At 39.6% G+C, this 15,663-nt stretch overlaps 2 protein-coding genes across 2 annotated transcripts; one reads left to right on the forward strand and one right to left on the reverse strand.

Annotated features, from left to right (window-relative positions):
- Positions 1-462: 462 nt before the first annotated feature.
- Positions 463-7,487, forward strand: pmpcb (peptidase, mitochondrial processing subunit beta). The gene is made up of 13 exons (XM_044187003.1): positions 463-622; positions 951-1,088; positions 1,984-2,070; positions 2,388-2,517; positions 3,183-3,381; positions 3,573-3,652; positions 3,986-4,098; positions 4,303-4,446; positions 5,417-5,577; positions 5,713-5,798; positions 5,907-5,995; positions 6,579-6,654; positions 7,271-7,487. The coding sequence occupies exons 1-13, from the start codon at positions 539-541 to the stop codon at positions 7,333-7,335; spliced, it is 1,452 nt and encodes a 483-aa protein (XP_044042938.1). The 5' UTR covers positions 463-538; the 3' UTR covers positions 7,336-7,487.
- Positions 7,396-15,485, reverse strand: dnajc2 (DnaJ (Hsp40) homolog, subfamily C, member 2). The gene is made up of 16 exons (XM_044187001.1): positions 15,274-15,485; positions 13,579-13,769; positions 12,403-12,478; positions 12,211-12,309; positions 11,904-12,126; positions 11,688-11,753; positions 11,492-11,583; positions 11,169-11,290; positions 9,961-10,110; positions 9,754-9,842; positions 9,463-9,532; positions 9,118-9,299; positions 8,882-8,982; positions 8,238-8,348; positions 7,779-7,939; positions 7,396-7,572 (listed from the first exon to the last, which is right to left on the reverse strand). The coding sequence occupies exons 1-16, from the start codon at positions 15,326-15,328 to the stop codon at positions 7,504-7,506; spliced, it is 1,857 nt and encodes a 618-aa protein (XP_044042936.1). The 5' UTR covers positions 15,329-15,485; the 3' UTR covers positions 7,396-7,503.
- Between the last annotated feature and the right edge of the window lie 178 nt (positions 15,486-15,663).

The raw sequence follows: 15,663 nt of genomic DNA on the forward strand, positions 1-15,663 counted from the left end.
CCTTTGCTTTTTCTAATTGAAATATCAGATAAAGAAATTACGAAATGAAGTGAAATAAAATGTTTTTCATTGACGCTGCATTTTGTAAGGCTATGTAATAGTTTCTCAATATCTCAGTATTAGTAGACAATACAAGCCGTATTTATATTTTATATCGTCATATTCGAAGTTAATGGAAACATCTTGTATTGCAGCGTTTTTAGAAACATGCACAGTTGTGAGAATAGAAGAAAATGAGCCAAGTGCGCTGAATAATCTATACTTAGTTTCCATCAATCCATCCATTAGCTATACCCGCTTGTAAAATGTAAATATACCCTCTTCTATATTTTTCATCCACCATTATTTCAGGTATTTGCCTTTGTACCTTTTTTATATTATGACTTTTTTAGGACTAATTGTATCTATATTACTTTTTTAAGTCTCAAAAAGTCTTGTTTTTATTCTTTAAATAAAATCATCTCTCCATCTCCGGCGGATGTTGCGTACTGCTTGCGTCAATGAAAATGGCAATTGCGCAGTGTGACAGATAAACAATATGGCGGCGTCCATACAGCGCCTTACATCTGCTGGGAGATATCTCCTACAAAGACATTTACTGAAAACAAATTCTTTAAGCAGGGTAAGAAGAATGTGTTTACAGACATGTTTTGATATAACACTTCCTCGACAGATATCAGTGTACAGTCTAACGGAGGAAAACCTCTCGGCATTGCCACTCAGTCAGCCTCAATGTTTGCTAACAGTTAACGTTAAAGTTAGCTAATAGCTGCGACATGCTCGGCTATTTCAAGATGAATTCTTAAAGCAATATTTGAAGTTTGGCCTGTGTGATACAGTAAAACAATCGACGAGATAGCTAAAGTCATTATCGCTGACAGCTAGCTGACGTCACTGTCCTAAATGTGTGGTGTCATCATGACTGGTTCCTGTCTGTCCTCCGCCTGCAGCTCTCAGCTGGACCACACAGGCTCTTGGCTACTCAGGCTGCTCACCATGTGGCTCTAAATGTTCCTGAAACCAAGGTGACCACTTTAGAAAACGGACTCCGGGTGGCTTCTGAGGACGCTGGGCTCACCACCTGCACAGTAAGTTAAAAGTTACTCCCCTAAACACACACACACACACACACATACTTGTGTCCGGCTACTTTTATGTATTAACAATAATAATTAAGAAAAGTACAAATACAAGAATAAAATAAAATGCCATTTTTTGGTTATCATCACAGTGTTTAGTATCCATGTCTCATATTTATTAAACTATTGTACATAGAAACCTAATGACCCTCTCCAACTCAAACCATAATAAAGAAATTCAAGACTCTCAAGTCAAAAAATTGTCAAAACCATCCTCACAATTGCATGCAGTCATGGCCAAAACTATTGGCACCTTTTGAACTTGTTGAAAAAAATCTAAATAGTGTTGTATTTATATGTATTTCTTTGGTTTGCACGGGAACAAATAAAACATTTTTTTTTTTTTTTTAATTTAAAAAGCTGACAAAAAACAAAACCTTCTCTTACAGACATACTGCAATGTACAGGACAATCTTGTTCCCACCGTTTGGAAGTTGTAGGAACTCATTTGATTTCCAAGTGGTGACTCTTCTTTAATTTGTGATTCAAGTCACCTGTGTTGAGTCGCAGGCGTCTGCAATATGAAATCATTCAACCAGTTCAGATAGAAAGGAGTTCAGCAGTTTTGTGCACCACACTGAAAAATGACAAAATCTTGTGGCAAAGCATGGACGATCTCAAGGCTATAAAGTCCATTTATAGAGGTAGGGGTGGGTAATGTGATCCCCTCCAAATCGAGAGAGTACATTTCAAGGGTTTATCCCAATGCTCTAATAAAAGAGTTTAGCTCCGTCAATACAGAAGGCAGCCTCACCTCAGGTATTTGTCTGAAGCTCTGGTACAGTAGCAGCAGAGAGTGTGAGAGTGGATATTAATCTGGATATTCATTGATGACTTCTTCCAGGTGGGCCTCTGGATAGACGCCGGCAGTCGCTACGAGAACGAGAGAAATAATGGCACAGCACATTTCCTGGAACATATGGCATTTAAGGTGAGATGGTAATAGTGCAGCAATGTTTTTACTTCTGCTAACTAGACTAAGTGGTTTGTAATCTAATGTTTCTTATTTGCATATATGCAACAATTATGAAGACGGTTTACTGTAGTTAAAAAAAAAAAAAAAAAAAAAGCATGTTAGCAAAATAGACAGTGGAATTCTTCAGGGTGACATAATGCAAAAAATAATTGCATAAATGTAATATTCATGACTTAGAAAAAGAAGTAATATGCTATATGTATCTTGTCTTCAGTAATGCAAAACATAGGTTCGTTCACAGGTTCGTTCACCTGTGTGTATGTGTGTGACAGGGCACCAGGAAACGCTCCCAGCTGGATCTGGAGTTGGAGATCGAGAACATGGGGGCTCACCTGAACGCCTACACGTCCCGAGAGCAAACTGTGTATTACGCCAAAGCTTTCTCTAAAGATCTTCCACGAGGTAGAGTACAGCGGGGCAGAGGAGCTGAATGCTACAGTGAGGTTAAGGCCACACTGATACATAGTCATGACCATAAGGATGATGAAGTTGGTGATGAAGAAAGGAGGATACATGTTATTGCTTTTCAGAGAATTGCATATTAGATTATGTGATCACAGAGCGAGTGCTTCTTTCTTGAGTCACCATACACAGATGTTCAACAGTCATTTATGGTGAAATCCATCACAGATGAGGCAGAGAAACCAATTTCTACTCTGACAGTTCCCTGAACTGACCAGGTTGCAATGCAGCCTATGTTATGCTTTCAGTAAGGAAGATGTCTGCAACTCCTGGAGAAATCATAAAGTGTCTTCAGTTATGTCATCTAAAGTTAATACATCTATTTTATTTATGGAGCTGGTGTTGTTTCCTATATAACTAAGTATTTAAAGGTTTTTAAAAAGTTTAACAATTTAGATTGATTACATTTTAAGAAAAGCTCGCTCTATGACAGAGGTTTATAAAGTTGGTAAACCAAAAGTAAATTTAAGTTTAAAAAAATTAATTAATTATAGCACAACACAAAATGAAACATTGATTGCACTGAATATCACAGACTGAATAATGAAAAATATTAATAGTTCCAGTTATCCAAATAAAATGTTCACTGTTTTCTTTCTCCCAAGCTGTGGAGATCCTGGCTGACATCATCCAGAACAGCACGCTGGGTGAGGCAGAGATCGAGAGGGAGCGAGGGGTGATCCTCAGAGAGATGCAGGAAGTAGAGACCAATCTGCAGGAAGTGGTCTTTGATTACCTGCATGCTACTGCGTACCAGTCCACGGCTCTGGGCAGGACCATCCTGGGCCCCACCGAGAACATCAAGTAAGACCAAACAGTGTTTTAAATGCTTTGGTCAGCGGGGCGTGTGTTGATGAAATGTGGATCTCTGTAGGTGGCACAAACGGATAGCTTGCAAACACCTGATCAGTGTGGTTAATCTACTGGTCTCACATGTTTCTGCTGTATCAAACTTGCTTTCTTTCATGCTATAAGTCAGTTGTATTTAATTGTAGGACGATCAACAGAGGAGACCTTGTGGAGTACATCACTACGCACTACAAAGGCCCCAGAATAGTGCTGGCTGCTGCTGGAGGTCAGAGCTGTTTATCTCCTCACTTGTTTGGTTTAAATAGGATGATATGTTAGTTTGATATGAACTTATAAAACAGCAGATCCCTATTGTTACTGGGAGATTATTCACAGCGTTTGTCATTGGAATTGAAAAGTTTTTCACAGTAAGAATTAGGCTAATGGAGGAGACAGAAACCTTGGTTCTTGGGGTAATATTTTTCTTTTGACAAATTTTAATTTTGACATTAGTTGATTCTGCATGAACTCACACCAAACCAAGGTAATGAATTCACACCAAAGTAAAATATGACTTTGAGGTTGTTCTGACCTTGTTTTGTTTTGTTTTTTTAATCAGGAGTTTCACATAATGAGCTCATTGATTTGGCCAAGTATCATTTTGGAAAACTTCCTGGCAGATATCAAGGTGAAGCCCCGGCACTTCCTCCATGCCACTTCACAGGAAGCGAGGTAAGGTTGAAGTCTTAAGGCTAACACCACACATTGTTATTGTGTTTTTTAGTTATGTTGTGTCATGTAAATCGTCTTATTTATTTCTTGAAAGCGCCTTAATAGACAACTGTTTATTTCAAAGAAAATATATCTTAGAATTGGAGAGTCTTTAATTACTGACCGTGGAAAAATGGCAGTGAATATGTTCTGCTGTCGCTTCAGATCCGTGTGCGTGACGACAAGATGCCTCTGGCTCACATTGCCATCGCAGTGGAGGCAGTTGGATGGTCACACCCCGACACCATCCCCCTCATGGTGGCAAACACACTTATTGGAAACTGGGACCGCTCGTTTGGTGGAGGTGTTGTGAGTACTGATGAAACCTCAGTCAAGTTAAATGGTGCAAAGTGACTCAACTCCAATTTACTTTAGATTTCTTACACTAGACAACTTAAATACCCCAAATTCTTGTTAAGTGATGTCACACCCATGTTAATCAGTCCACCTGGTCTGCACTACGTTTTTGCATTTTCTTGGTTTATTGATTTATTGACCTGTGCAAATGTCTTAGGATGTGAGGCTTTTGTTTTTACATCAGCAATATACATGTAAAACTTTAGAATTCTTGCATTAGAATACAAAGACCACATCATTAAAAGCTGCCAGCCATACATATACACACACATTTGGTCAGCAGTTGACCAAACACTTCAGTTGCCAGTTAAATTGACTGTACTCTTCTGTATTTTTAAGGATTATTACACAGAAGGACATTGATTTTTTTTTTCTTCTTCTCATCTTAATATAAAATGTTTGGTTTTAGTGATCATAATTAAATTTTGAGTTGACAAAATAAATACTGATTGAAAAAAGTGTGTTGACCACTCATGTCAGCCTCAAGGTATAATTGTTTTGAGGTCATGAAATGACGAACTGTTTTCATCTGATGACAATGATTTAGCACTTTCGAAAAGCAAGCTTGTTATCTAATGATCACAAAATTATTTTCTCGTAATTATGAGGAAAAAAAATCCTAAAAATAATTTTGACCCATATCCTGTCTGGCTTTCTGTATTGGGGTGTGGAATCCTTCAGGTTGGAATGAACTATTTCACAGTCCTGCTGTTGGTTTATATCACGCTTCACTGTAAAACCTGCCACAGACTAATTCTTCCCTTTCCCATTCAAAAAAAATCTAACTGAAAATTTCTAATAGTGTATTTGTAAACAGACAAAAAACAGCGTTCTGTGTGTGGTAATGAAGTGCAACACACAGCACAGGTCGTGCTTCCATCTTGTAACCATCCCTGTTGGATTGTGTCCTTTGTGAACCCAGAATCTGTCCAGTAAACTGGCTCAGATGGCCTGTCAGGGGAACCTGTGCCACAGCTTCCAGTCTTTCAACACCTGCTACACAGACACAGGGCTGTGGGGGCTCTACATGGTGTGTGAGCCCGGCACCATCAACGACATGATGCACTTCACTCAGATGGAATGGTGAGTACACTCTCACACACACACACACACACACAGCATATCATATACTGTAGAAATGGTACGTTGAAACCATTAATGCAGAGTTTGTGTGGCTGCTGTCTACCTGCTACTTCTAATCTTGTTGCTTCCTGTTAGGATGTCTCTTTGCACGAGCGTGACGGAGAGCGAGGTGGTACGGGCCAAAAATCTGCTCAAAACCAACATGCTCCTGCATCTGGATGGTAAGGCTGCGTCACGTCAGGCTGCACTGATGATCAGAGAAGCACAATGTAGCGCTTTTTTTTTTTTTTTTTTTTTTTAACTGACATCAGCTTATTTGCTTTCACTAGGATCCACCCCTATCTGCGAGGACATCGGCAGACAGATGCTGTGCTACAGTCGCAGGATCCCTCTGCATGAGCTGGAGGCCAGAATTGATGTGAGTGGACAGTCAGATCTCACCCACCAAGAATGTACAGAGGTTCCCACATTTACATTTAAAGGCTTTCAGTGGACTGTTCAATTTTCCAAATGATACATCAATTAAAGCCCGATTTAAACTCCTGATCTGCTCAAATATTGTTCCTCCGACAGCTCGGTCCAGACAGCTGAGGAATAATTAATGTGGAGGCTAATAATTTTGCCAAAACATTTCACCCTGAAATGGAACTTTTGTATTGAGGACCTTCGTTCTGCACCTGTAGGCATGAATAATAACCCCCAACTCCTCCAACAAGAAAATCCTCAGATTTTAAAGTAATCCCCCCCTTCCTTTCTCTCCGTAGCTGATATCTCATTGGTTATCAGTTTAAAAATGATCGTCACTGTTTTATGCCCCGTGCCAACATCCTGTTTCAATGAGGAATATATTATGAAAGTAGGAAATATGCAATTTTATGGAGCCCTTGCTCCAGTTGATAAACTCACCTAATAAAGCTATAAAAGATAAATAGAGCGAATTGTGGTGGGGAAACTACCGCAGTGTTAAGTTTGGTAATGTTTGTTGTTGTGCTCCTCTACAGGCTATCGATGCGAAGACCATTAAGGACGTGTGTACCAAATATATCTACAACAAGGCTCCTGCCATCGCAGCAGTTGGTATGTTTGTTGCTGATTTTTCATGATGCATTCAGAGTAACATGATTAGTATAACTTGTACACTTCGTAGCAGGCAGACCTGCCCGGTACTGTTCGTAGTGGCTGACTATCCCTGAGCTCATGGAGTTATGAAAGTTTAAGAGTTTGAATTTGACACGTATGTTTTGATTAGTCATTTTCTGCGGGTGGAGGAAATGTCCTGTCACTGATCATACCTGACCACGGAAGCAGAAGCAGCCATTTGTTCAAGGGGACACTTTTGATCCTTGCATGTAAAATTGAATAGGTTCATTAGTTACTAATCAACACCACAATGCTCAAAAGAAATTTAATTCCTTAATTATTTTTGTAGCTGGGGCCACCAGTTCTATTGATTATCACCTCTACTAATCCCTCTTTTCACAGGAAAAGCACACAATTACAGCAGGTAGACAGTTTCTAGGATATCAGTGTTCCCAGCACTTACTTTAAATGAGTAGTCTTATCATAACCAATAGAAACAAATGGGTAAGAGCTAAAAAAATAAAACCCATGTTCTAATAAACTGTAGTTTCCCTTTTTAAAAGTAGTGCAATACTTTTTCAGTTACATTAAATCCAACTTGTTTTTGTCTCAGGTCCAATTGAACAACTGCCAGACTACAACCAGATCCGCAGTGGAATGTTCTGGATGAGAACCTGAGCAGACCCACTCTGAGGACAGATTACATATCAACTGTACAGCATATAAACAAACACAGTATTTAAGTCTTTGTCTGTAGTATCTTTTTCCTCCTTTAATTTTTATTATAAAATAAAGACCAACACAATAATGTTAAAATAACACAGATACTATTCTTTGTGGTTCTTGTCATTTTTTACTCTTGGGTGCCACTTGTTCCTGTGCAGCTTTCTTGGCTTTAACCATCTCCACCAGTTCCTGTCAGAGAAACAGGGAAAAATATTTTGGATGATATTTAGTCTACCCTGATTAAATGGGGAAGACTAAATATTCGAAACATCTCAGTACAACATCACAACAAACTCCTTTATTAGACTGTAAGTTTTAGCTAGGTGTACCTAATAATCTGGCTGCTGAGGGTCAATTTCACTCTTCATTCACAACAGACCAGCACATCAGCTTACCTTGTACCTCTTCATACAGTCTTTCTTGCTTCGTCCTGGGACGGCAGCAGCAATCTTCTCCCACCGCTCAGGTGTGCTGACTGGGTAGGTCTTCAGGGCCTGTTCCAGAAGTTTCTGCTCCTCTGTGGTCCAGGCGGCAGCGTTACCATCGCTACCAGAGGCTGAGGGGACAAGACACAGCGAGTCAACGTGGTACACTGTTAAACAAAATATACTCTAATCAGACTATTTGTTTAACATCTCCCTCACAATGAATTCACTGAGCAGTTTCTCTGCTTCCAATGTACAAGTTAACCGCTCACAATGAGAACACGCTACTAGAGGAATCATTTTGCAGTTAGGATTCAAACTGTGGCACATCACCTGTAACACTGACCTGGAACTGTTGTGTTTTTGGTCTTTTTAAAATCACATTTTCATACAGTTACAGACACTAAGCAGCTGTACAGATACACTCACCATCAAATCTCTCTGAGGGCACAGCGTTGTCTATGGAGGGCGCTACTGAAGTGTGTTCCTTCTTGAACTTCTCAAAGGCTTTTCTGTTGATCTCATCTTTCTGTAGTGGATCTGTGGAGATGGCATTAAGAAAGAGACTATATTAATATTTCTGCCACATAATTACTAAAATTCCATGATTCTTTCAATTTTCCTTGATTTTATACCTGCAATACTGGTACAGTTGTATCTAGTCTAAGCAGAGATGTGTATTGTAACCCAATTTATTGAAAGGTTTTACGAACCATTAATAAATCTCCCGGACTGCCATTTTTCTGTTGACTTGTTGGAAGAAAACTGCAATTGCGGGTCATAAATATTAACTTTTTATTAACTAATATTTCAAGGTCAGTTGAGGAGAACTTGCACTTTGTTCTGCATTCCATACATGCAAGATGGAAATTAAATAGCCCATCTACAGGTCTTAATCAGCATTAAAAAGCAGTAGTGTATTCAAAATAACTCTTCATCTACGTTCATTTGAACCATGACTGCTGTTAAATACACAACTAAACTGAATGGAAGCAGTAATGCTAAATTGTGTGGCCCTGATGGTAGTTTGCGGGAGGTTGAGTAAATCTCATTTTCTTGATATGTGAGCTTACCTAGCCGTTGTAGATTCTTGGCTTTGTTGATGACGTCTTTGGCTGTCCTCTTCATGCCACTGGTGGAATGCAAGTTCATATAGTTGGCAATAACCTCCCATCTGGAAAGAAGGAAAAAAAACAAAAACAAATTTGACGTTGTGTTTTAATAGCTAACTTTCATGTCTATTTTCTTCCAGTGTATATGCCTGAACACAGGCTTACGCAGGCTGTGTAGAAATTGTGTGAGTGTCTACCTGGCATTGGTTCCAGCAGGGAACAGGTTGACAGCTTTGATGAGCAGCTGGAGGTCATCCTCCTTCCAGCCCTTCCCCCCAGCTCCTCCTCCTCCGCTGGCCTGGTCAGCAGTGCGAGCCGCCTGCCTCGCCTGGACCTCAGCCTCCCTCTCCCTCTGCAGCTGGGTGTTCACCTCCTGCACCTGAAGGGAGGAATACCAACATCATGTTTGTACACTTGTGAGGACTTTACAAACATCAGCTAACGCTCATTTCTTTAAAGGGTGGTATGTGTGGGGTCTCCTGATGGTCTTTGCTGTCTGTCTCCTCTATCAGCTATCAAATAAATGTGAAATATCCTTTTACCTGCTTCTCCACAGCTGCCTTACTGTCCTCTTTTGAGCCTGAGGCCAGGATTTCATTCAGGGACTGCAGACTGGAAACAAACAAGTACCAAAGATTAGTGTTACACACTTCCTCAGGGCTCGGTTTCCTGAAAGCACTGTAAGACTAGGATCATCTTAGCTTATATAATTGCAAGCGGACTAGGATCATCTTAGATTTAAGATGCTTTTGGGGTCCTGATCTACAGACGTGTCCAAAACAATTGTGAAAGCATTAAATTCATCCAAGTGATGATCTTGTAGTTGATTGTACCTTGTCAGCTCCAGCCGATCACAGAGCTTCTCCACTTCCTCCATCATTTTCACACTGTCAGCTTCAGTGTCAGCAAAGTAATTCCAGTTCTGTGGAGTGAGGAAACAACATTAACACTATGACTAATGCAAGTCTCAAGTATCTCTGTAACTCTTGGGAAATACTTGAGGTTTGAGTCTATCAAAGAGTACTTCTATGAGAATGAACCTTGCAGGTAGTCCTGAGTTTCTGCCTCTCCTTCTTGATGGCCTTCTTCTGGATCTCTTTCTCTTTCTTGGCCTGCTGGGCTGCCTGCTTGGCTTCCTCTTCCTCCTTCTCCTTCACCAAACGAGCCGCCTCCAGCTCCGCCTGCCGGGCCTGTTAAACACAGAAAATGTTTGAAAAGCAAACTTGTGTCACCAAAACCTAAAGCAGTTTATGGTAGGTCTGTTAAAGACCATTTTCAGACATTTTAACAACATTAACGATGACTTGGTTCCATTTAGGTGTTCCAGTAAATCTATTGGCTGTGTGCTACATGTCCGAAAAAGAGATCAAAGGGTAAAATATTAGGTAGGCTGGCTTGAGGCATCAGTGTTTGTATGCTCTTCAGAACATAGAATTTACAGCCTAGACCCAAACCAACAATGAACTGATCCTCCTCAAGTGTTTCAAAATTGGGTTAAAAAAATTATTAAAACCACATCAGTGAGCCACACTGCTGCACACGGTGACATGTTCCTTCATTATGAACACACACACACACACACACACACACACACACACACACTTACTTTGACTCAATCCCACACACACCGCCCTGCTGCCAGAAATACTCTCTAGAGAACCAAATGTGGATTAATCCGCTGCTGAAAATAGTCAATTGCACAGTTTCCTCCTACATTTTTTTAATGAAAGTATATATTTGTGAGCTGTTTTTAAATATTTACACCATCAGTGTACCTTATTGAGACGGACTAACACATTGGTTTTGGTCTTCTCATGGGATTTGTTGACAATAAGAAAAACTACAGTATGTCTTGTTAACAGATGTTAATTACAGTAACTTCCATATGACATAAACACAGCAAGAGCCTTTGACTGAGGAGAGATTTTAAACTGGACAACCATTTCTGACGCATTTTTAGAAGTGGATGCCAACAAACTGAAGCTGGACTAAGTGCATTGTCCAAAAGTCTTTTTAGGCTCACCTGCAAAGGACTGATAAACTAAACAACTAACCTTCTGAGACCAAGTTCTACCAGACCATCTACTTAATTTGCACATTCATTCTTATAGAAATACGTCTCACTACACATTTTCTTCAGTTCCAACTGAAAGGTAAGGATGATGCTTATTGATTTACCCACTACAGACAAAGTTAGTGGACATGTGGCTGTTGGCAGGTGTTTAGAATGAATGTGAATGAGACTTACTCGCTCCTTCTCCTCCTGCTCTCTCTTCTTGGCATCAGCTTTAGCCTTCTTCTCAGACTCCTTCCTGGCTTTTTCTTCTTCTTTGAATTTCTTTATTCTAGGGTCGCAGCTGTAGGCAGTATCTGCAGTGAAGCAAAGCAACTCAACCTCACTCATTTTCAGCAGTGATTTCCTAGGATTCCTGGACCATGCACCATATTATAGAATGTTTCCATATACAGAGGAAATATTTAATAGCCTAATGTAGCTTTAGGATATTTTTACTTGTTCCATCAAAATCTGTTTCATTCATCTTGCAGTGTGTGCTGGCTCTGAGACTGTACCAACTAGTGTTCGTATTCTGTTCATCTCCTCCTTCTTCCTCTGAGCTCTGGAAGCTCGATTCTGCTTTTCAATCCATCTCCTCTCATCTCGACTGCAAGAAAAAGTTAAAAACACGTCAGTCGGATACTGAAGTTATAACACAGGACCTGAAATGTGTTTCAGTACGATGGACTGCTGTCACACACACTAGCTTACCATTCAGCCTTTTCCTTTTCCTCTTCATCCAAGTATGAGAATTCCCTCCACGAATCAAAGTTGTACCTTTAACAGAAAATGACATACAAGTTAAAACACTTTCTCCTATGCAACTTGTGTTTTTGGCACAGCTAAATGCTATCTTTCTGTTCTGACACCAACTGGTTACTAACATTTCTTGCTAAAAAGCAACAAAAAATAAATAAAAACACTTACCAAAAAGAGTAAAAATTATCCACTTCTTCAAAAGAGGACTCCATGGTTCCGAGTTTGGGCACGTGCTTTTTGGAAGACCATCTGGCATTTCTCTCAAAAACGGGAGCAAACACCTCAAAAAAGTTTTCTTTGCCTTCGCTCTTTGAAGGCACAGCGTTGTCAAAGGTAGGATCTACACTGTCGAAGGCTCTCCTCTTCACGGGGTCCGACAGGATTTCTATAGCTGAGGTTCAAACAACGAGAGTGAGTTCAGGACCCTCCAGAAATAATATTAGTGCTGATAACAATTAGAGGCAGTGTTACATACCTTTAGTTATACAGGTAAAGTAGTCATTGTCTCCTTCTACAATCTGCTCTCCTGCAGCTTTCCTTTTGTCAGGATGGTGCTTCAACACAATCGCTTTGTCTGTTGAGAAACGGCCGAGAATGTGCTTGAAATAAGTTATTTCCACCAACTAGAGAAATGATCCATAAGAGAAGGAGGAAGACGCATACTCACGGGCAGCTTTGATCTGTTTCTGTGTGGCTTTGTACCTCAAGTGTGTGAGCCCGAGGACAGCATAGTGATCTTGATTCTGACAAACAAGTAAGGAGAAAGAGTTGAACTGACGAGCTGATACGTGTAGGGCTGCACCTAGCGATTCTTTTCATTATCATTACCTAAAGAGTTAGAAAATAGCAATAAATGTCCTCCACAGTTTCCCAGAGCCCATGGTGTCGCTGTCATGCCTTGTTTTGTCTAACAGTCAGTCCAAAACCAAAGATATTCCGTTTACTATCAAAGAAGACTAAAAAAATAAATAAAAAATCCTCACATTTGAGGAGCTGGAACCAGAGAATGGTTCCCATTTTTGCTTAAAAAAAAAAAAATGACTGAAATTATTAATCGATTATCAAAATAGTTAATTAATTTTCTGTCAGTCAACTAATCGATTAATCATTTCAGTGCTACATGAGGGCGTCCATACAAACGGCTTTTTAACAGTTTAAGAACAAAACAAATAGCACCCGATTTGTACTGGTATGAGTATCAAGCCGGCTGACTCTTAATCACAAGAGAAAATCAGAATTTGACTCAGTTGTCAGTAGTTACATTTTATAACCGCTCATGACTTCATATTAGACATGAGTAGGTCTTCTTTTTCACCCACCACTTGGCTGCTACAGTTGTGAACACTTTGTTACAAATTGAGCCAGATTAATTAAACTGATTTAAACTTTTACTAGTGCTGAAACAAATAGTAAATTAATCCATGAGTCGCCCGACAGAAAACTAATCAACAATTTTGATATTTGTTTAATAGTTTGACTAATTTTTTTAAGCAAAAAACACTCCAACTACACTACACCGCCAACTTCTCAAATGTGAGGATATATTGCTTTTTGCTGTTTTATATTGTTGTTAATTGAACATGTTTGCGTTTTGGACTATTGGTCAGACAAAACAAGCAGTTTTAAGATGCCTTGTGATGGATAATTTTCACTATTTATGACATTTTATAGACTAAATAATGAAAGAAATGAACAGAAAAATAATCATGGCAGCGCTACTTTCTAAATCAAAACTGCAGGGTGACAGATGTTTGAAGAGTGTCTCCTCCTTTGATACATCAGCTCTGAAAGGGAGGCAGAAACTTCTCTTCCTGTGACATCATTTTCTGATTTAGACCAATACCTTCCAGTCTTTGGGGTCAAGTGTTCGGAGCATCGGGTACTCTTCCAGCTGAAACTCCTCATCCTCGGACTCCTCTGAGGACTCCTCTTCCTCCTCCAGCTCCTGGAAGGAGGAAGATGCACTCCTGTTCCTCCTCTTCACAAAGGCCTCGAACCATCGACCCACAGGCTCCACCTGGACCTGCACAGAGGCTGAGGAGGGACAAAGAGGTGAGAAAACCAACGGTTTCTCATCAAGTTTGGACAACAACATGGAGCCCGACTGGATGATATAATAATATCAATATTCGACAGTTTTGCACAAACTTTATTTATTTATTTATATATAAAAATAAAAACTGAGTGGCACATTTTACAGTTGAAAAATAAAACTTGTCAGTGCAAAATAACAGCTAAACGGTTCCTTAATTACCTCAAAGGTATCTCAGGCATTTCACTACTGCAATGTCTTTATTTATCGGCCAACATATATGCTGATACTAATACATCTTTTATAAGCTATCAACTATGCAGATATATCAGAAAAACATTAAGAAATTAAAGGGAACGTTCACCCAAATGAGATAGGAGGTTTTTGTTTTTTTTTACATGGGATGTTTGTATTTTCTGTGGGGTTTGGCACGATCAGCTGTAGCAGACCCATGGAAAAAGAAGCATAATGGCTTTTAATAATGCTACAAGCACCTTGCTGAACATAAACTGAAATATATATATATATATATATATATTTAAAAGAGCATTCTGTTGCTCTGCAACTGCAAGACTTTGACTATACTTACACACACCAGAATGTTTTTTCCTCCTACTTTAACGGTGCTCAAAGTAGCCAGAATTTTTAACAACAAACAGGTTGTTCGACGAGTAGAGTTACTCACAATTCTGCCCAGGCTTTATCCATAATGTATGCCTGTTGCTTTATTTTTTTTATTGCAACACACTTTGTGAGGTTTGCTCTTGAGTGGTGCTATATTAAAAAACACTTACTTACATGGAAAACTTTAAAAGATTTAGACAAGATTTTTTTTTCTTGACTTTTAACACCACAAATAAATGCCACTGGGCTACAGATACATGTATTTGGGCTGACAGTAGCCTATATTGCCAATCCACTGCAAACTGCACCACAACTACCTGGAGGAAAGGCCACCCATTTAGCCAGCAGGGAGTGCATGTTTTACTATGGTTTGGGGCGAAGGTTTAACCCTTTGCTTTAAAACGAAAAACTACAGCTGTTTTTGTCCTCAATGAAAACGGTGACAGGTCAGAACATCTGAAGGTACAACAGGTGTCCAGACATTATGTAACAGCCCGGTAATGAATGTCTGACATGCGGAGAGATAAATGTCTGTGAAGTGTCGAACAAGTGAAAGTGTGTTAAATATCAAGAACTGCCAACCAGCAAGTGTTCAGCTAACTTAATGTCAAGATCTCTAAGAAATCACTGCAGCAAGTGCAACCATGAGTGGGCAGCAGCTCGGTTACATTATGCAACACAGTAAAAATCAGCTGGAAAAAAACGAGGAACAACACAAATTAAGAATAAAGGGACTCTTCCAAGCCCTGAATCAGCTGATAATATTAGCTTAGTCTTTGCTGTCTGCTTTCTAGCTGCATGCTAAACAGTATAGCAACAGTCTTCATATATAACACTGGTAGCTTAGCTAGCTACCTTCATCTGGCCTCTTTCAGTGCTTACCGGCAGCCGCTGTAAAGAAAACCGTTTCATCGCCGTCCAGCGCTTCTAACAGCATCTTAGAAAGATGGGCTACACGAACATTCAGGTGCCGAAATTATCAAGTGAAAGCTTTCTAAAGTGCTGAAGTTTGTGGCCCGCTCATTAACACACCACATGGGCCTCCCTTTACAAGTGCCAATCCGAAAACGAGCTCTGCTGTCACGCCGTTAACCACTCCGTGTAATGATTATGGTTCCTCACTATTGTTCGGCAGTTCCGCAATAAGTGTTTTATTAAGCAGTGCCTTTTCGCTGGAAATATTAGCGGTAACTGAAAATTTGCAACATTTAACTAATAATTATGATATAAAGTTATAATTATAAGAGTATAGTTTATGTACAAAAATATTTT

Source organism: Siniperca chuatsi, linkage group LG23, assembly GCF_020085105.1.
Source record: "Siniperca chuatsi isolate FFG_IHB_CAS linkage group LG23, ASM2008510v1, whole genome shotgun sequence".
NCBI classification, from domain to species: Eukaryota; Metazoa; Chordata; class Actinopteri; order Centrarchiformes; family Sinipercidae; genus Siniperca; species Siniperca chuatsi.

Excerpts from the sequence above, each read along its gene's own strand:
- pmpcb (XM_044187003.1), top strand. The coding sequence starts at position 539 with ATGGCGGCGTCCATACAGCGCCTTACATCTGCTGGGAGATATCTCCTA. Across the intron at positions 1,089-1,983 it reads CTGGGCTCACCACCTGCACA|GTGGGCCTCTGGATAGACGC; the intron begins GTAAGTTAAAAG and ends GACTTCTTCCAG. Across the intron at positions 5,996-6,578 it reads AGCTGGAGGCCAGAATTGAT|GCTATCGATGCGAAGACCAT; the intron begins GTGAGTGGACAG and ends GCTCCTCTACAG.
- dnajc2 (XM_044187001.1), bottom strand. The coding sequence starts at position 15,328 with ATGCTGTTAGAAGCGCTGGACGGCGATGAAACGGTTTTCTTTACAGCG. Across the intron at positions 7,940-8,237 it reads GCCCTCAGAGAGATTTGATG|CCTCTGGTAGCGATGGTAAC; the intron begins GTGAGTGTATCT and ends TTGTCCCCTCAG. Across the intron at positions 7,573-7,778 it reads ACTGTATGAAGAGGTACAAG|GAACTGGTGGAGATGGTTAA; the intron begins GTAAGCTGATGT and ends TTTCTCTGACAG.